The sequence below is a fragment of the Elaeis guineensis genome, chromosome 8, assembly GCF_000442705.2.
Source record: "Elaeis guineensis isolate ETL-2024a chromosome 8, EG11, whole genome shotgun sequence".
Taxonomy (NCBI): Eukaryota; Viridiplantae; Streptophyta; class Magnoliopsida; order Arecales; family Arecaceae; genus Elaeis; species Elaeis guineensis.
This window is the reverse complement of record NC_026000.2, coordinates 9,055,028-9,075,703: the sequence shown is the minus strand read 5'-3', so window position 1 is coordinate 9,075,703 and position 20,676 is coordinate 9,055,028. Positions and strand designations below refer to the sequence as shown.

The following is a 20,676-nucleotide window of genomic DNA, read 5'->3' as shown; positions in this document are numbered from 1 at the left end:
AGAAGCGGATGAGGGCTTCGATCTCGTCCTTAAGCTGGATGCATTGCTCGGTATTATGGCCGTGGCCCCGGTGGAACCGGCAGTACTTCCGTTGGTCGAGACCTTTTGCCTTCAGAGGCGGAGGCCGTCGCAGGTATTCTTTCCCCTCGATCTCCATCAAAATCTGCGCACGGGGGGCAGAGAGAGGAGTGTAGGAATCATACCTGGGGCGTGTCGGCCTTGGAGTCTGCCGCTGGGGCGACTTTTGGCTCTGTCGTGGTGTCGAGACCCGACCATCGGTCGGGGGCCTGCTGGGCGCAGCGGGTTTCCGACCCTTCCTCCGCTTCTCCTTCGGGCCTCTGGGTTCGGCCAAGCGTCGGTCGGAAGCTCCTTCATCCGCGCGCATGTACTTGTATGCGTGCTCCAGCAGCTCGGCGTATGTCCGGAGGAAGGTCTTGTCCAGGGAGTAGGTGAATCGGGACGCCCTCAGCCCCCGTTTCATGGCTGAGATAGCCATGTCTTCGTTGAGGTCTCGGATCTCAAGCGTGGCCGTATTGAATCGCGCCACGAAGTGTCGGAGCATCTCGTTTTCTCCCTGTTTGAGGGAGAAAAGGCTGTCCGACGTTCGCGGCGGCTTTCTGCTGGTGCTGAAGTGAGCCACGAAAGAGTGCTCGAGCTGCCCGAAGGAGTGGATACTCTCCGATCGAAGATCGAAGTACCAGGCCCTGGCAGCCTTGCGGAGTGTGGCGGGGAAGCCGATGCAGAAGAGACCGTCGGTTGCTCCCTGAATCGTCATGAGAGCTTTATAGCTCTCCAGGTGGTCGATTGGGTCGGTGGAGCCGTCGTAGGGCTCCACGTGTGGCATCTTGAACCGACTGGAGATCGGTTCATCAAAGATGAGTCGGGAGAGAGGTTGGGCGGTCTGAAAGTCGACGTCGTTCGAAGACTTCTGCCCGTCCACCTGCAACTGCGTAAGCCGACGGTCGATTTCCTCGAACCTGCGTTCGTAGTCGTCCGTCTGCCGGTGCTGAGAGACCCCAGGGGTGGAGTCTCCAGAAGAATCCAAGAGAGAGGCGGACGGCGTCCGCGAGCGCTTCTCCTTCCTTGCCCGTTCCAGCCGGGATGGAGAGTCTCGTCGGGATCGGTGGGTGTCGCGCCGCGGTCGCTCCCCCTCCTCCCGGTAGGAGTGCTGTGGTAGGTGCTCCTGCGAGGGCGATGGAGGTCGACGCGGGCGTCGGCGGCTGCTCCTGGAGGGCATCGGACGTGTCGCGGGCTGTTCGGCCGGTGACGGTGGCAGTCGGACCGGCTGTTGCTGAAGACTTTTAACTGCATCCGTCAGCACGATCATCTGCCGTACGATAGCCGTGATCTGCGCCTCCATGGTGACCGCGGGGTGTGGGGAACTGGGTTCCGCTGCGGAAAGTGGCGGAGAGGTCTCTTCTCGACGGAAAGAGCGCCTCGCCGACCCAGTGATCCTCGAGCGCTGAGCCCTTGTCTTTGTCATTAGAACTGCTGTAAACACTGCTCCCCCTTCCTGGCGCGCCAATCTGTTGCGGCCAATCCCCTCGTCGCCTGATCGTCGGGAACAAGCGCCTGCAAAAAAGGAAGTCCACACTGACCGGAGGCGGCTCCGGCAGGGACCCTCCGACGGTCAAGTCAGAGAGGTGACTGGGCAACAGTGAAATGAAGACAGAGAGCTCAAACGAGAGAGAGAGAAAGAGAGAGAGGGGGAGCAAGCCTGTGGTTTCGAAGTCCCCCTGCACTGTTGCCTTCCCCGATATTTATAGTGAGGCACGGCATGGCGCCGTCATTAATGGCGCAGACAGTTGAGGAATTGTCAACTCACTGTAGACTGTCAGAGTCGCCGTGAAAGCGTCATATCGCCGCGGGGCTATCAAATCACTAGGGTTGACAATGTCTTAGGCGGGATAATGCCCTTGGGTGGCAGTGCCGCATATTGCTGTCAGGACTGACAGGCTCCGACGGCTGTACGGCGATCGGAGGAGTCGACCGATCCTAGGTCGGTGGCCATCTGTGTGGCGTCGGATGGAGATTCGGGCCCCTTTGACGGTCAGCCGGGCATGTTGCGAGAGTCGGCCATCAGACTCCCTGGTTCAGTCGGCCTGGAGAGTGGAAACCCGACTGACATATCCACGGACGGAAGAGGGCCGTTAATCGACCGATCGGTCGGTCGGTCCCTCCGACAGTTGGTCGGTCGGCCGGTCCCTTCGCCAGTCGGTCGGTCGGACGGTCCCTCCACCAGTCGGTTGGTCGGTCCCTCCGTTAGTCGGTCGGTCGGCCCCTCCGTCAGTCGGTTGGTCGGTCGGTCATAAGTTGGCCCGAGCGGGGTCGGTCGGTACTCCCCAACAGTTTCCATCAGGGATTTATGGGGCTTATCCTCGTCTATCCTCGGGATAAGTAGCAAACATCTCCAGCCATTGGGCGGTATAAGCTTTTTTTACCATTGCACCCTCATTAAACTGTTTGTAACTTATAACTGGTGTGTAGTGTAAACCTAGTTACATATTTATATAATTGGATGCAGATCTTCTACGATACTCAAAAAGTATGATAAGATGTTGTGCATAATTGGATATCATTCATTTTAAGATAGACGATCGTACACGTTGATACGGTATATTAAAAAAAATTAAAAAGAAAAAAAAAATATAAACCCCAGAGATATTTAGACAGTTTGGATAGCCGTCTATTTTATGATGAACTACATCTAACTATATACAGCACTCTTCGTTACTTTTTAAATACCGCAGGGAATCACGTTGCTATATAATTAACTTTAGTTGCAGATGAATTGAGTTGGACTAGGATATGCTTGACCTCGACTTAACTTATTTTCTTTTTGAGATTATGATATTGGATGCAGATTCAACCATCAGTTGATCGACTTGAGTTGCATACCATAGTCAAGTGTCACAATAATTCAAACTAAAATGTTTGGATTTACGGAACGAGTTAAGTGTCTAACTATTATTTTATAATTAATATATAAGAATTGATAATAAAATATATAATTATTAAAAATTTAAATAAGTTGGAAAGAATCTAGTTTAAACTTGAATTTTTATTCAACAACTTTTAATTTCACCCAGGTATTTGATCATATTTAAAATTATAAATTATGAGTTTTGAAATATATATTGATATATTTGAGGGTATTATAAATGAGAATCCATCAAGACAAATAATGAAATATAGATGTTTAAGCATAATTAGGTGAAAAATGGAATCGAGCATATATAGTTGTTAAGATGGAAAAGAATGAATTAATTTAAACAAAAGTTCATCCAATAAATTAGAAAAGATAGAGTAAAAGGGTGATGTTTTCCACCACCTCTGAAAAAAAAAAAGAAAGATATCCATATGATTTAGATTTTTGAGTCAAGCTGGAAGATTTTTTAGTTACATTGGATTTATTTTTTATAGACCCAACTCAGCCCTGAATGATGTACAAGCCATCTTAATTTGGGTCAGATTGAAAAATAAAAAACCCAAAATTGATCTAGAGTTTAAATCGGATCCAATTTTTTTAGATCCAATCTAACTCAAACATCTTCGAGTATGGACTTTACCAACTTTAATCTGGTCGGATTGGATTGAGTCCAAAAATATTCTAATCCATTTGCAGTTGTATCGGAGAAATTTCTCATTTGTCACCTTTTTACTATTTAAATATTAACTATAAATAAATATTATAATAAATATATTGTCATAAATTAATTTATTGATATAAAAATAATCTATCACCTACTGAAATAAATTGTAATATTTCTCTATGATGATATTACATGGTCGAAAATATCCTACATCTTATTTTAATATTTATTATGATAATAATTTTATTAAAAATTTAATAATAATAAAAATATCTATGATAGATTTTAGACTGATTTGGGTCAGATTGAAAAATAAAAAACCAAAAATTGATCTAGAGTTTAAATCGGATCCAATTTTTTTAGATCCAATCTAACTCAAACATCTTCGAGTATGGACTTTACCAACTTTAATCTGGTCGGATTGGATTGAGTCCAAAAATATTCTAATCCATTTGCAGTTGTATCGGAGAAATTTCTCATTTGTCACCTTTTTACTATTTAAATATTAACTATAAATAAATATTATAATATAATATATTGTCATAAATTAATTTATTGATATAAAAATAATCTATCACCTACTAAAATAAATTGTAATATTTCTCTATGATGATATTACATGGTCGAAAATATCCTACATCTTATTTTAATATTTATTATGATAATAATTTTATTAAAAATTTAATAATAATAAAAATATCTATGATAGATTTTAGACTGCTTTCGCATCAGATTGATGCTGTGGTGGCCCGTTTGCTCAGAAAAAAAAAAAAAAAAAAAGCAGCGGCAGACTCGTGCAAGAAAGCGTGGACAAGACAGCCAGTGACGTTTGTATCCCAAACTTTTCTACGGTATCTGGAAGCATTTCTCAGCCAAGCCAAACGAAACAAGGCACGTATACCTAACAGACAGGACATACGTAGGATTTGGCGTGGACCATACGACAAGTGGACCAGGGCAAATCGCGGAGGTGAAATACAAGCGGTAAAGTGGCGTGTAATCCACCGTGGGACTTGGCGTGGTACATTGGACCTGCCTCAAGTAATACTTAGACCATGCAGGCGCGTCCGTTTCTTCCGTGGACCCGACGTTAGGCTCTTCCCTCTCCTCCGTGGCTGCACGTGCACCATTTTAACGGACTGTGATTGGCCAGGACACCAAATCGGTGGCCCAATTCCAACGTTACGGATGGTCTGTCACCATACCGGGTGATCAACCGTATCACGTCACCACTTCCCACGAGCTTGACGAGTATGCCCGGTCCTTGTGGGCCCAGCGTATCTGTGACAGGGGTGTGCTGTTGGGTGTAGGGGAGGTCCTTTTCCCTACACGAAATTATTAGCTAGCCTTAGTGCCGACCAAGCCAATAACAAGCATTCACGGAAGGAAAACAGTCCTCTCGCTACTCGAGACAGAAATAGTAGTAGAAACTGGGGGGAAGGGTTGGAGCGCTGGTTCTCTTACCAGGTCCCTGCAAGATCGCCTTTTTCGAATTTTCCCCTTCGGTTCGCCAAGTTTGATGGATTCTCTTCTTCTCCGGCCCTTCTCTCTTCCTCCCCGGCTATGTTGTTTCTCGTCTCGGAGAGGTATGTGTTTCGAACCGAGGGATTCGAGGGAAAGAAGCGTTCTTTCTTGTATTTTTCAGAGTAAATTCTTTCTTGTATTTTTCAGAGAAAAATGCTTAAGTTGATTGCTACATGGGGGAGTTTGTGGAGGGGGGAGGGAAAGGGTTTAAAAGGGGAACGAGGGGGGAAAGGGAGTAGATTCAAGTTTTCATATATATAGGGAAGAGGGAGAAGCCGTTGGAGCGAGGTGGCTATTCTAGGGTTTCGATTCGGAGGATATCTGCTGTTTCTTATGGAATAGCTCGAGATCTGAAAATCTCTAGCTAAAGAGAGAGGCTTTTTCCCTCTCTCCAGTATTCTTAAAGAAAAGAGAGAGGTTTTTTAGGGAAATTGATATCATATAGCCCGATAGATTTGAGTATGTGATTAGTGGTAAGCATCAAAAGTTTTTTTTTTTGAATGTATAGATGATCGTAGAAAGCACATATAACTGCGAATCTATTGCATGCCGATTGGAAATAGGAATGCTGATGTGGACAACGTTTTGATCCGTCAGTTGAAGTGGAAAAACATCTTCGAAGTGTCCTGTAATTGCACGTGTTAGTGACTGGCAGCATGAAGCAATAAGACTTTTAAATATAATTGCAAATAGATGTAATGAGGTTTGCCGTGGTTATATTTAGTCAATACCAATAGCTATTGCGAGGACTTAATTATGTTTCCTTCAATTAGTATCACGGTCGGTAACATTTTAAATAATATTTCTTCTATCGTCTGTCTTATGCTCACTTTTTCAACACCATTTTCATAGGACGGATGGTACATTTGAATTCGTGATGTATTTAATCATTTCAGTCTTCTGTTCTATAAGATGCTTGGAAGTTATAATTCCTTAGAAACTTATTTTTGAGCTTGTTATTGAGTTACTCAGACCATGCAATAGGTAATACTAAAACCCTAAAATTAAAACCAACACCAAGTACTAAAAGTAAGCAGGGCAATCAACAGAACAGTAAGTACCAGCCAGAACTGTTCCCTGATTCTCTAACTTTTCTGCTTTAATCCTCCTAACATGCCTTACTTGCTTCTGCATTCCCCATTTACTTTGCACGTATCCTTACTAGCTTCCACTTCAGGCAAAACAATGATGAAAAATCTTTACTAGCTTGCACTTCAGGAAAAACAATGATGAAAGGTGTGCATGCAAAGTTATAGTAGAACTGCAAATTATTCTATGACGAATCCAAGGTACATTGATGTCGTAGCATGACAGGCTAATTGTTCTATGTCAGAGAATCAATGAAAAATTATACTATCATGTTCCATCATCTTTAGAATGTGCAAATGAATCTGCCAGTACTGGTTCCTTGATCTGTCTGTGGGAACTTGTTATCTTGAGTACAGTTTTAGGCTGTAAGAGATTATACGCGTAACCAATTGGTTGATAATCTTATCAGTGAGTTTCTTAAACTGTCTCAGATTCTACAATTGACAGGTTGTTGTGTACCAACCCAATATTCAATCAACCAAGCATGTGTGACCACATTGAGATGCAGAGTTGGAAGATCTCAAGGATGTCTTGCAAACCATCTTCTCAGACAGACTCATGGAAAATCTACTTATCATGGGAGACTGCATGAGTGTAGTCACATTAATGCGACATCAGGGGACTCAATAGAATCTGAGCCGCCCAAGGCATATGATTCTACAAGCGCATGGAAGTCAATACTAAGTTCACTCAACGCCTTCTACCGATTTTCACGGCCCCACACAATTATAGGAACAGTTAAGTCCTAGTCTATGAAATGCTGCATGATGCACTATCCCATATGAGAATATTCTAACAAACTGACTCTACAATCTGTAACTTTTATCTGTCTTTGGACCTAAGAATTTGTTTATTTAAGCAGGCAATAAGCATAGTCTCGGTTTCTCTATTGGCTATTGAGGGCCTATCTGATATTTCTCCATTGTTTGTTACTGGATTGTTGGAGGTATTACACTGTATAAACTTTTAGTCAAGACTTTTATGTGTTATGTTCATAATCTCAAGGTATTTCCATTGTTCCTAGCAGGCAGTTGTGGCTGCACTTTTCATGAATGTGTACATTGTTGGGCTAAATCAGCTATTTGACATAGAAATAGACAAGGTATTCCTTTGCAAACAGTTTTGGTGAACTCTTGGTCTTATATCTGCTGTGCCATTAGGATCTCATTCTTTTAAATTTAGCATCTGCTGCATGTATCTATAGTCATGGCATCCTAAACTTATCAAATTAACCAGGTGGAACTTTGAAATATAACCACTTTCATTCTTTCAGGTTAATAAGCCAGGTCTTCCACTAGCATCTGGGGAATATTCTGTCACAACTGGCATTGCAATTGTTTCAGCTTTTGCTCTTATGGTAATTTAGATCCTCATAGTTGTTGCCATGCTTCTGAATAATCCTTATTGCTTTGTCTATACTCTATAACCTGTAGGACAGCATGTGAATTAGAGACTCTGGATTATACAAATTTAGTGATTACCCTTGATAAATCTTTCTGATACACAATGTTCTTCTTACAGAAGAATGTTGGTATCCAGGATTCATTTTTCTATTTCACCATTCCCTCATTACTTATTATTTATTTGCTTATTTGATATGAATGGATGCCAACCTAAATTAAACCCTGCACTTTGTTCAACTGGAGCTGGTGTTGTCACTACATTTTGAAGATGACAAAATCTTTCTCAAAGAGGCAAGAATAGGGTGAATGTGGAATAGATAAAATGGAGGCCAACTTTGACAATAAGAGTGGAAGTATCAATTAGAGGTCATGTTATACCCTTTAATGGTTTATTCTTATTATTTTATTTCTAGCATGTGGGTTGGAATCTAGGCTGGCATGTGCACAAATGTCTTGTCATCCATTAGTTTACTCTGTATTTTACTGAGGCTAGCAAGGAGTGAGTCAAATGATACATCATGATTATTCCATGAGGGGCTTTCAGCTCATGCCAATTAGTCCTCACTGTGGCCAATCTTGTAAGGTAAAATGTGTTTTGTTGCCAAGATGTCCTTGGCACAGCATAAACACAAAAACATGGGCCAGAATTACACATATTACAAGCCAGTTAGATGCAATTCTATCACAGTTAGATGCAATTGCAATTCTGTCACTTAAAAAGTGCGCATCTTGTGGTTCTCAAAGAGTTTCTATTTTTATTCTTCTAGATATGCATCTGTCACAAGTAATGAAAATGGTCCCCTCCTTGCTGATTTGAACTTCTCAGTTCAAGAATTTGGAGTTAGTTGGGCAAGATAATTCACCAAGGAGGTTCATGAACTGCAAGTGCCTGTCAGATCTGGCTCTACAGTGGATGGCCATGTGCTAGTAAGCGCTGAATTTAGGAGCAAGTTAGAAACTTCTTCTGTAAGGTGGCAAGTTTAGGTAAATTGGCATCATCTCAATGGCCACACCCCATTGCCTAACAAGCAGAAGTTCCAGGTTTGAGTCTTAAGTGGTACATCTCCACTTATTTGACCTGGGTAATTATGATATGAATGGGCCTCCTCTCTTTCTCCCTCAAAAAAAGGTTGACGAGAAGATCTTATTATGTTGATAAGCAATTTGGGCAGGTTACAAATGTTATCTGTGGATTAATGAGCACTTAAATTTTACACCTTGTTAATTCACCTATTTGCTTTTATTTTCAGAAAATTCTCTGAATATTGTTGGTTCAGGTTGCAGATTATTATTATTGACTTCTTGTTTCATGCCTTATTTTTTTGTAGACATTTTGTAGCTGACTAGAAAACATGTTAGTCAATTGACAAACTTCAGTATTATTTTTCCAATATTGACATGTAGTTTTCTTATAGTAGTCATTTACCAGGTGCATGAAGGGCTGGCATTTGCCAAGAAAATCTCCCTGCTAATTCATGCTTCTATTCTTCACATATTATGAAAGGAAAAAATGGGAAATATGAATATATGTGGCAAGTTGTGCTTGCATATTGATATAGAGTTTATCATATGCTTTTTGCTTACTTTTAGTAAGCCAGAAAAGAAATTAACTCATTCTGATGTAAAATATACGCTTGTTTACCTTTTAAAAAAAAAATACAAATAGTTTTCTTTAGCTATATAATGATATTAGCTCATGAGGTCTTTTTCATGATATTAGAGTTTTAGCTATAATGGCTACTAAATCCTTCTATCTTCAATTAATTATAGTTTTTAGCTATAACAAATTTACAGGTCTTGCACCATTTCAATAATTCATTTGATGCCATGCCTTTAAAGATGCAGATAGTATGCTAATCCCTATTATCATGTTACAGAGCTTTGGTGTTGGATGGGTGGTAGGCTCATGGCCATTATTTTGGGCTCTTTTCATCAGTTTTATCCTTGGAACTGCATACTCCATCAATGTGAGCTTACTTTCTTTTAGCAAATTCTCTGTTCACTTCCTTCAGTAGATATAAATGGTCGTTGCCTGTTGAATTGTAACATAATGTGTATAATTCATGCATATGACCTGATGAATATTGTGCCAATGCAATCTTTGAGTACTATTTGGAATTCTATTCTCGTGTCTTGCCTTGTCATCAAGCATGGAGTAAGAAGCAGAAAAAAGATATTTTCTTTTTTCAGGAAGCATTGGACTTCTTGCTTCTGCCATGTATCCAGATCAGAAAATAATGCAGCATGACAATGAACCTAATACAAGAGGAAAAAGTGCAAAAAAAGAACACAAGACAAAATAGAAGTTAGCATGCTGAAAATTTATCAACCTTCAAGATGTAACTAAATTGAAGTTATGATAACATTTCTAGTTATAAATCTCCCCCTCTTTTCTGGCTGTGAACATGGTGGCCAACCTAGGTAACATGAGTCCAAAGTGGTACCCTCTTGACTTACAAAACAATCACTGTTATGATTTAACATTTATTCAGATTAGAGCAATAGCAAAACACACCTGAAACCCGATACTGCAATTATAATGAGTCTAGAGCTCCATCAACTCCACCTTTAAATAAAGCAAGGCTTCTAAAAAGATTCCTGATCAAAAAAGGGCTCAGAAGTATTGCAAGAACATTCTTCAGGCATTTGTTATAATAGCTGGCCACTAATCATTCCCTTACGAATCTTAATCCATATCCAACTAATATAAAATGGTCAACAATAACTGAAAAACTGCTTATTTGATTTGACTTCTACCTGGAACTTTCTCAAAGCTCAAAGAATATGCGCATTTCTAACTAAAGTTGACCTAAAGACTCCTATTCATACAAAGAGTCCTCTTGGGACTCAAACCCTAAAATTTCAATCAAATGCCACATTTGGAATCCTTTTGGGTCAACTTGTATCTATTGAGGAGCTAACAGAGTATTTATTGTCACAAACAGGCCAAGAAAGTCTGTCAGGGCCGAGTTATTACACATGCTAGGCCGGTGCGAAGCTAAGTTATTGGGTTTACATTCTTGGTTTAATTAGTATCTGAGCTAGCCAAGTTTTTTTAATTTTCTGAAAAAAACATTTGGGTTGGCCCACCAATTGACTCTCCTACGCGTCAGCAAAATGGGAAAAGATTCAACTCTCCTATGCATCAGCAAAAGGTTCTGTAAGGAGTACAAAGATTAAACTTTGAGGCTATGTTTGGTGCAGGTTATAACTATGGAATAAGCCCCCTATTGGGTGGTATTCCTACAAAATTCCAAATTGGGGGCTCGGAATAGGCTTATACCTTCATAGGGGATAAACCTCTGCTACATGGCATAATCCTATTTCATGGGGGGGAGGCCAAACAACTATTGCTCCAGTTTTGGGCCTTCTTATTCCTCTGGATCACCATTTTGCCCATCTCTCTTTCAATCCCACTCTCCCTTTCCCAAAATCCTCCCTCTTGACCTGGACTGGTGTGGCTCACTCATGAGATCCGAGGCTTCTTTGGTTCTATTCTGGCTGCCAGTGAGCTCATTCTGGCTGCTGATGACCTGATCCAGTCCTCCGATCGACTTATGGGGGGTTCCTTCTAGAACATCGGTAGTGGAATGGCTCTTCAGCACTAAATAATCTTCCTCCTCACCCTTTCTTCTCTTCTGTCAGCTTCTCGACGCACCACTGGACTATAGGGGATAGCATCGAGGAGCATTGAACCCATTTCATACTTGGTTAGCTTTGTTTTGCTCTTCATTTCCTCCATTTCTTGGGTATGTCTCCTGATGAACACAAGTTGCTCCATCTGTGTTTTCTAATGGATGTTGATGGATGATGGAAAGATTGGATTGATTTTTTCATGTTCCTTGTTTCTCTATTGATGGAACTGCTTTGTGATTTATTGAAGGGATGATGGCACCATTCTCGTCCCACAACATGCTTGATCAAAATTCTATGAGGACTATGGATGGATGATGCTCGGTGATGGATTGGTTTTATCATGTTTTTTACCTATTTAGATGTATGTGCATCATGATTTAACATGCTTTAGATTAATTCTTAGCCGGTTTCTTCCATCCATGTGGTGGTTGTTTTTGGTTGTTCCATGCATGCTCCGATATATCATGCATATTTTGATGTAAGTTGAGTAAGTGGCATAAATTTCGATATATAGGCTGATGTGGGAAGCCATGTGATTATATATTATACTTATAAGACAATTTTGTTCGGAACCAAACAAATCAACTCCCAGAGGCTGGGGCACTGTGCAATGAATTGGAGTGTCTATGCAAGGCATGCCACATTTTTTTGTTTGATAGGGCATAGCACATTTCAAATACATCTATACTTATCCACTTCTAAATAAATAATATATGGGAAATTGTCTATACAATATTTTACAAGTTCATTAGGCCAGAGGATGGACTAGGTGGGGTGATTTGGGGGCTTGCTGGCAGGTGGTTGCACCCAAATTCAACTACACCTATTATACTTTTTCATTTTTTCAAGTGGTGGAAGGGCAATTTTATCTAAACCAAAAAAACACTACTTGTCCCCTCAACTAACCTCCAACCAAACTACATCATGAGAGCATAATCCCCAAACTTATCAATCCAACCAAACTCACAAATTTCCTGTTTCAGGGAATAGTTTTATCCATCCAAAGTTATCTGGACACCTTTCCTTTATCTCATTCCACAACGAAACGCTACTTGAATGAGCACATTCACTTAAACAAGGAGTTTATCCCTTTTTTATTGAAATTTTTTGATACACTTTGTCATCAACATGTTATAATATTTTCAAGCGAGTGAAGTGGAACTTACTGTATTATTGAGGCAAGGTTGTGCAAACCTTTAGATTAGATTTGATATGTGTATGCTTCATTCTAATAGGTCCATTGTACATAGAAACACAATTCAAATATGATTAATTCATATGCCAATGTGGCTTTTTCTCTACAAGTTATATTAGTTGAATCTACTGATAATCTTTGGCCTTGTTCATATAGTTTTGAAATGTTATAGCCGTGTTAGGGCACGCCCCAGCTTGCTTGTAGACACATACTCATAGACACAATATCCATAAAAAAAATGTACAAGAAATGCACAAAAAAGCATTAATATTGGGTTGATACCTTGATGGTTGTGAAATGTTGTTTGTTACAGATACCTTTTTTGAGATGGAAGAGATTTGCAGTCGTTGCTGCACTCTGCATCCTGGCTGTGCGTGCTGTGATTGTTCAACTGGCATTTTTCCTGCATATGCAGGTAGGTTTATAATGACAGCACGGCGCATTGCTTGATCAGCCACTGTATGCATATGAATGCAGATCGCCTACACATTTATCTTTCATATGTTGGTAGCATAACACATTTATATAATCTATATTTGTTGTCTTGACAAATCTTGCAGACTTTCGTGTTCAGAAGACCAGCCAACTTTTCAAGGCCACTGATATTTGCAACTGCATTCATGAGCTTCTTCTCTGTTGTTATAGCATTGTTCAAGGTACTTAAAACTTTCAATGTAATTAATTAATCTGGGGACTTGGAAAAATATTTCAAGGTTAAATTACATTTTGTAGATTCAAGAAAATTTAAGTTGGTGGTGTTAAAAATAAGATGTGCATGACATTAAATTCTTGTATGTTATGGAAGCATGTCCTTCATGCAATATGTGGCAGTTCAGTAATTGTTTAATGGTCAATGAATGTGTGTGGTCATATCCCCATGAATTTGAGTATTCTCAATCCATCAAATATACCTTCAGAGGGTAAACTACAATTAGAAATTTCAAACATATTATAAGTGAAGTAATTGAAAGAGAATAAAACTTTTGTAAGCATCAATCAGCCATGTAGATTATTAGGCTAACATAGAGTCTCTCCTTCTGCATGTAAGTTTGGAAAAGAAAAAAAGAAAGATGAAAGAGTTGATATAGTAATGTTAAAACAGATAAATGATTGTAGGGTTTTTGTGCTAGATGTACTATATATTTCTTAAATTCTTTATATTATGACAATCCCAGCAGTACTCTATCATGGACAAATACTTGGCTCTTTCCCTCCATATGGGGTATGCATTTATGTGTTGGTTATGGACAAATTCAAGTCTTTTAGCAATTAGATAGTCAAGAAATCTTGTATATCTGGAGCATAACAGTGATTCTCATGCAGGATATACCTGATATTGATGGAGACCGGATATTTGGCATTCAGTCCTTCAGTGTACGTCTGGGTCAAAGGCGGGTCAGTATGAAAAAAGGGTTTAAACTACTGCTGTGATGTTGCAGAATTCTAGTTTGTTGATCACATTGTCTCTGAGCAGGTATTTTGGATTTGTGTATCTCTTCTTGAGATGGCTTACAGTGTTGCCATGGTGATTGGAGCCACTTCTTCCTGCATTTGGAGCAAACTTGTTACCGTATGTTACCCACTTTTTGGTTATATCATCGTAATTTTTTTAAGTGCAGCTACTGTTTATGTAGTTGATCTAGTGATGCTTGTCTCTGATCAACATGCCATCCTTTATTCTTTCCAGTATTCGATAATTTTTTTCTTTCAGAATATTGGACTCATATGGATTTACATATTCTATATCAGAGACCAATAAATCATTTCTCTTTATATTTTTGAAAGGGAGAAAAAGTCCATTTGCTAACAAGGACATTATCATCTGGATATTGCATTGGAATGTGATAATTGACTGATGCATACCCATATGCATGCATGCATTTGAGTATATAGACTCCTTTCATGGGTGAGTAGATGTTTTCCCTCTTTCGGAGTGGAATGTGGTATTCAATGCATGCAATTTGCTTTTGTGATGCGGTTAACCATAATAATAACCAACAAGCCTTATCCAAAACAAATTTGTATCAGCCCTCCTATAATGCTGTCTGATGTATAAACATCTCACACCATTTTCAATGTAGGGCCCTAGGGGGATAGGACTGCATACATACAGTGGTGGACCTTGAAATGAATTATTTAAGGATTTATCAAGGACTTCAGAATTTGTTTTCTCGAAGTAGAAATCCGTATAGATGGGAACTGACACGAGACTAGGGAAGTAAGAGGAAAATAATGGATCTTTCCGCCAATTCTTGGGTTAGTAAACAAGGATAAGAAACTGGTTCTATGGTTTTAGGAATAATAAAAAAGGTATATAAAATGTTGTGTAAACTGAGATGTCTTATCTGGCAGGTTTCTGCTATTATCAAATGATTTTCAGTGAGGACAAGGCTAAGGAACTTTCCATGGTTCACAATGAATGACGAGGCTTCTAGAGGTCTCGAGGAATCAAAGTAGAATTTTCTATGGTTCACAATCAATGACAAGGCTTCTAGAGGTCTAGAGGAATCAGAGTAGTGCCTAACACTTTCATTGCAGATTTAAGCTCGTTATTGGCTACAGAAAATACAAAAGGATAACAGAAAGAATGGTAGAATGGTACCGAGGGGAGTTAGATTACAGGGTAAAAGAAGAAATAAAGAGATGAATAAGAGAGTAGAAGGAACAGCCAAACCTTGGCATCCTATTTCTTTCAATCAGATCAACTCATAAAAGAAAGGGGAAAAAAAAAAATCAACCTTCATCGTCACAATTATAATACTGCAGCAACATGTAATCTTATCCTCTGAATAAAAGCAAGGGGGGGAGATCCCTAAGAGATGTAGCGGACCCTAATATTTTATTGCTAAAATGCCTTGAAGGGTTTCCTGCTAAGGTACTATGAATAGTACTTATTACATTAGTGCTTCATGACGTGACACCAAAGATGCCGTAAACATGACTATACACTTCCTAAAAATGTGGATGCTGGATCCTTAAACTAGTGAAAGTATGGGCCACACTATTATGGAAATTGGAGCTCTGATGCATTCTGATCTTGTGGCCATGACTCAAATATGAACACAAATAATGGTTCCCCATCAATATTTCTTGTTAAATTAATTAGGTAAGCCTTATTTGTGTTCCCCATCAATATTTCTTGTTAAATTAATTAGGTAAGCCTTTTCTTTTAATCTGTACTTGAGGGGAAACTAATTATCAGAATTGGTTTGACTGCCATTTAACAATGAAGGCCTGCTCATGTTCTGCTTTAGTCCCTGCTGTGTACTCTGTATGCATTTCTGCCTTGTTTTATTTGTGCTTCTTTTATACACTTATATGTATACACTTATCCCTTGTTTTATACACATGCATACTAGTCAGGGACCCAAATTTGAATGACCATCAAAACTACGGATTGGGAAAATAAACTTTTTGGCCAACAGGCCCTGATCACTTACTAAATGGCCGGGAAATCAGGTACCCAAAGTTAAGTTTCCCCATGTGGCTCAAACATAACTGTGTACTTGAGGTAACTGTGAAAGCATCATAGATTCTGAAGATTGCTCATGTTTTTGTGACTCATTCAATACTGTGATTGACATAGAATCTTACTAACAATGATTTGATAATTTGATGCTCTATAGAAGCTGGTTATTTTCATTGTTACTAACTTCAGTGATGACGCTGGGTATTGCTCTATTCTATGTCTTGTTGAAACCATGAAAGAGGTTATCTGATTGAATTGTCTATTTCATTTAGTAAGAATGGTATCTTCCTGACTTACGCAGGTTTTGGGCCATGCAGTCCTTGCTTCGGTCCTCTGGAATCGTGCTAGATCTCTTGACTTGATGAGTAAAGCTGCAATAACATCTTTTTACATGTTTGTTTGGAAGGTGACTTACTGAGCTTACCTGAAGATCAACATTCTAGGATGTATGAAATTTTTAGACTTGTTATTCTTACTTGACTAATTTAAAATATGGATTTGTTCTATATAAATAAATAAATACAAATACACACACACACACACACACACACACACTCTCACACACACACACACACACACACACGTGCGTGCGTGCGTGCATGAGTGCGTATGTATTATATATGTGTACGTATGTATTATATATGTATACATATGTATGTGTGTATGTATGTAAAGGTTTGATGTGTCAATTTTTTTATTTTTTTTTTCAATCTATGGTCTGTGAAGCAGGATATGGCTTTATAAGCTTATAAACCAAAAGAGAAATGGATATGCCGTTTTCTTATCTTCTTTTTCGTTTATTTGCAGCTCTTTTATGCTGAGTACTTGCTCATTCCACTAGTGAGGTGAAAATGAAAGAATAAAGTGGATACATATAAGCAGGATCAGCTTTTTATGAATCGAAGGCTCTCAGTTGCCCAGGTTCTTCGTGTCTTTATCTACTTATATTGTGGCCCCAACAATGGCCATCAGCCTGTTCTTTGTTTATATTCTTCTGTTCTATTGCGTATATCTATTTATTGTTAATGTCATATGGCAGGAACAATTCTCACCAAACTTGTTATCAAAATTCAAGTCATTGTGATGTCGATGTTTTATTTGTGTTGATTTGACTTTTTAAGAAAAAAGAGAATGAATGTTCTCTTGATGGATTCCTATTTACTTGCAGTTTAGTTGATTTAAGATTGGTGTATTACTGTGCCACTTCGATCATCCATTATGAGAAAACAACAACAACAACATATCTTGATATGTTCTTTTACCAAGCACTGTCATTCTCTTCCACACTAGTGTGTATCTATTCCATCATTTCTTCTGTTTGGCATGGTGGTGTTTTTCTGCAACTTTTTCTAGTTGAATTTAACTGACTTGTAATATCTCTAGTATATGCTGGCTTTTCTCCTTTCTTTGATTTTATATCACGTTGGTATGTCTGTTTGTGCTGCAACTTTTTATAGTGGAATTTAACAGACCCGTAATATCTCTAGTATGTGCTGGCAATTCTTCCCATCATTGTTTTTTGTATCACGTTCGCCTGTCTGTTTGTGCTGCAACTTTTTCTGGTTGAACTTAATGGACCAGTACTATCTTTAATATATGCTGCCTGTTTGTAGCTCCAAGTTAAATTACACTGCTCCTCCACTCTTCTTCTGCATTATCCCCACCTTCGATCACCTTGTCCAATTATGACCTCCCACGTGTAGGAAGCTGTACTGGGCCTTTATTCTTTATTCTCATGTTATTTTCTTTCTTAGCCCTCCATGGGACACTGCTCTCACTAGGCTGGCAATTGGATAGGTTATCCTTTACTATCAAGACCAAATGACTTGACTTGAAAAGAAACCAACACACCACCTGGTCATATTTGTCAATCTTAGTCAATTGGCAGATCATTTAAACCAACCCAAAGGAGAGTTGGAAAAGGAGAGAGAGCGTGGAAATGGGCTGGGCGAGGGGTGGTGGGTCGAGGGGGTGGCAGGGCTGTGGTTTTGTAGGGGAGGAGAGGGTGATGGGAATAGGAGAGGGAGTGAAGGAGATAGGAAGCGGTGCAGCTGATGGGCCAAAAGCCGAGATGAGCAGTCAGCTCCCTGGCTCAGCAGCTCATATGGAGGGCGAATTCCCAACTCAAGGCAGGCTTAACAATGGGCGTTTGAAGTTTCTTCTTGTTAACTGAACATAGCATGAACGGGCTTGTTCTGGTACCAAGCCTGAGCTTCTATTTATTTTTCCCAAGCTCAAAGTGTACAGTCTTGGCTGCTTTGTGGGACATGTTCTATGTGAAGTTTGAGCTTGGCTGGTTTCCTGGCTGAACAAGCTCGATCGAGCCTGTTATCCAGCTGAGTTGGAGATGTGCATGCACTGCTGGGCTCATTTGCAGAGCAGAGCCAGGGGAGAGAGGGGAAGAGAAATGTAGGCAGATCATTTAGGGGTTAGGGCTAGAGTCAGTTATGTCTATGTAATCGGAATGTAATGTTTATCAGTTGTGATAGCAATATGGCTAGAATCTAAACTACTTTAAGATCTCTGACCCTCAGCTTTGGCAGGCCTAGGCCGGTGTAGGAGAATGGTTTTGCTGGGGTAGTGCTTTAAGACCCTTGGGACAGATCTAACATCCAGATAAAATTTCAGGGGTTTTGGGTGGTTATTTGAAAGAAATTTTGGTTATGGGTAACTAGTCCTTTTCTTAACTAGGATAAGAGAAAAGTCCTGCTGAAATGGGTGTGGGCAGGATTTTTTTTTTCTTTCTTTTTTCAGAGAGAGGAGACAAGGGTACCTTTTGAACTTAATATTTTTTGGATTAGGTCACTATTATCAACACGCAGTCACCCTTAACAAGTCTTTGACCTGCTATTTAGGTATCCTAGGTTTTAACTGAATTGGTCTCTAAGACCTAACTTTGAAGATGCAAAAGAAATTATGAATTCATTTTAGCAGGCAACATTAGGTACTTGGGGAAGCAATGGAATATTGACTTTTTTTTCCCTCAAAAAGAAACTTCCTGATGGTTAATCCATTTACAGTAACAATAAAGAAGCTGAGGAATATTACTTAAAATAAACAAAAGAAATAAATATTTTGGCACTGTAATGAATATAGAATGCGCATATAGGTTTTAAGTCTTGCATCTGTTTAACAGTTAATGCCAAAAAAAAAAGGGGGAAATTTCGATCAAATTTTTGACTCCTTATAAATTTTTAATCTTATTCTTAAATTCCTATGCAAGGTAAGACTTTTTTATGTTAATTGGTACCCAAAAATCGTCCTAAAACTGCAGAAGTCAGATTTCAATAAAACTCGTATTTTTCAGAGAATGGGGCCAAGGTCTGATAACCTTCATTTAATAAAATTCCTAAACCTATCTCAAAGTACAGCACTAATTACTACCAAACATTCTTAATCCATCCGGTAACCAAAGCAGGAGAACAAACCTATTCAAGAAAGGACCTTCAGAGCCACACCAATAGAAACAGTCAGGAAGTTCAACCTAGTAATTGCTATAAACCTAAAACAAATTCACCAACTTATTTATAATTTTATCCATACTGTGTGGCTAAAAGTTTATAGTTTTAAAAGTGCTGTGGCTCATGAAGTTCGGCTTGCTTTCTCATCTCGGTTTCTATCTCCCTTTCTCTTAAAATCAGAGAACAACTTCTGACAAAGAATATATCTAGAATTTATGTGCGAATAAAACCCAAGAAGATCTAGTGCCGTTAACTATTCAAAATCTTGGAGGCTCTTTTAGTTGGCTTGCATCCCAAAAGGCGGACATGGTCAGCTAGGGATGGTTGCCACGGCTTGGAACCAAGTTGGCCACAAGGTAGGGGGTTCCTTAGCATCGATTGGTTTGGCTATTTAAGGTCATGGGTATATCTCTGTCAATTCATGGGCCACTGGGCTAGAAATAGAGGTGTACCGTGAGCATAGTCCATCAGAAACATGATTTGTCCCTGAGTAATGGGTGTGCCTGTCTGCACTGACCTGCAATGGAGGAAGAGTTTAATGTGCATTGCTTGTGCCCCACACTTTGACATCCTGATTGGAAATCACCTAAAGAGAGGTTGGTGATTTTTAGATATCCAAATCAAATAATTCCCAAGTGCGCTCATCATCCCTTAGCACTTGTCGCTGTGCAAATCTGACCCCGGTCCCTGCAGGATAAAAGTATATGTTTTGGGACCATCAGAATAGGGTAGCAGCAGAAATTTAGTGCCTACGAGTCAATATTAGAATATTCCTAAGTTAGAGGGGAGTTGACGGTTTGACCTCTCAATTTAGCTTCAGCTTGTTTATATTATTATTATTTTGCTTATTACTTATATGCATACTATTAATCTCATCCCCCCACCCCCTTCCCTTTTCTTTGGTTGGAGGTGGGGGATGAGATTAGACACTAAGTCGATACCTTCCCAATTACTGGCTACTGTGTGATGTGGACGAGACCCCCCAAGTTGGCCTGCTCTCTTCGCATGCAGTGAAGCCTATGACCTCCCCTTTTTAAAATGTGTTACAATAATGCACCGAAGGACACATAGCATGGGTAGATATGTATGCAAGACCGGTGTATCTATCCTAGATTCTGCACTAGTGGAGGACTGCAAAGAGAGTTGGAGAAGGGGTGAAAGGAAAGAAGCCTACTGAATTATATTTGGTGGGCATGCGAGGCCACTGCCACCAATCATTTCTTGGATGACTCCATAGGTCGTAAAGGTCGGTGGATTGGAGGGATAGAGAACGGGTGTTGTATAACTAAAGTTGCTTCTTTTTCAT

General features: G+C 39.8%; 1 protein-coding gene across 3 annotated transcripts; it reads left to right on the top strand.

The window, feature by feature from the left end:
- The first annotated feature begins 4,965 nt into the window (after window positions 1-4,965).
- Window positions 4,966-17,174, top strand: LOC105050383 (probable homogentisate phytyltransferase 1, chloroplastic). 3 transcript variants are annotated; one of them, XR_012143151.1, is made up of 13 exons: window positions 4,966-5,179; window positions 6,654-6,943; window positions 7,069-7,152; window positions 7,231-7,308; window positions 7,480-7,563; window positions 9,487-9,576; window positions 12,754-12,855; window positions 13,001-13,096; window positions 13,764-13,835; window positions 13,915-14,010; window positions 16,211-16,315; window positions 16,717-16,830; window positions 17,078-17,174. XR_012143151.1 is itself a non-coding variant. In XM_073261488.1 (12 exons), the coding sequence occupies exons 1-12, from the start codon at window positions 5,113-5,115 to the stop codon at window positions 16,756-16,758; spliced, it is 1,206 nt and encodes a 401-aa protein (XP_073117589.1). In that variant the 5' UTR covers window positions 4,966-5,112; the 3' UTR covers window positions 16,759-17,070.
- The last annotated feature ends 3,502 nt before the right edge of the window (window positions 17,175-20,676 follow it).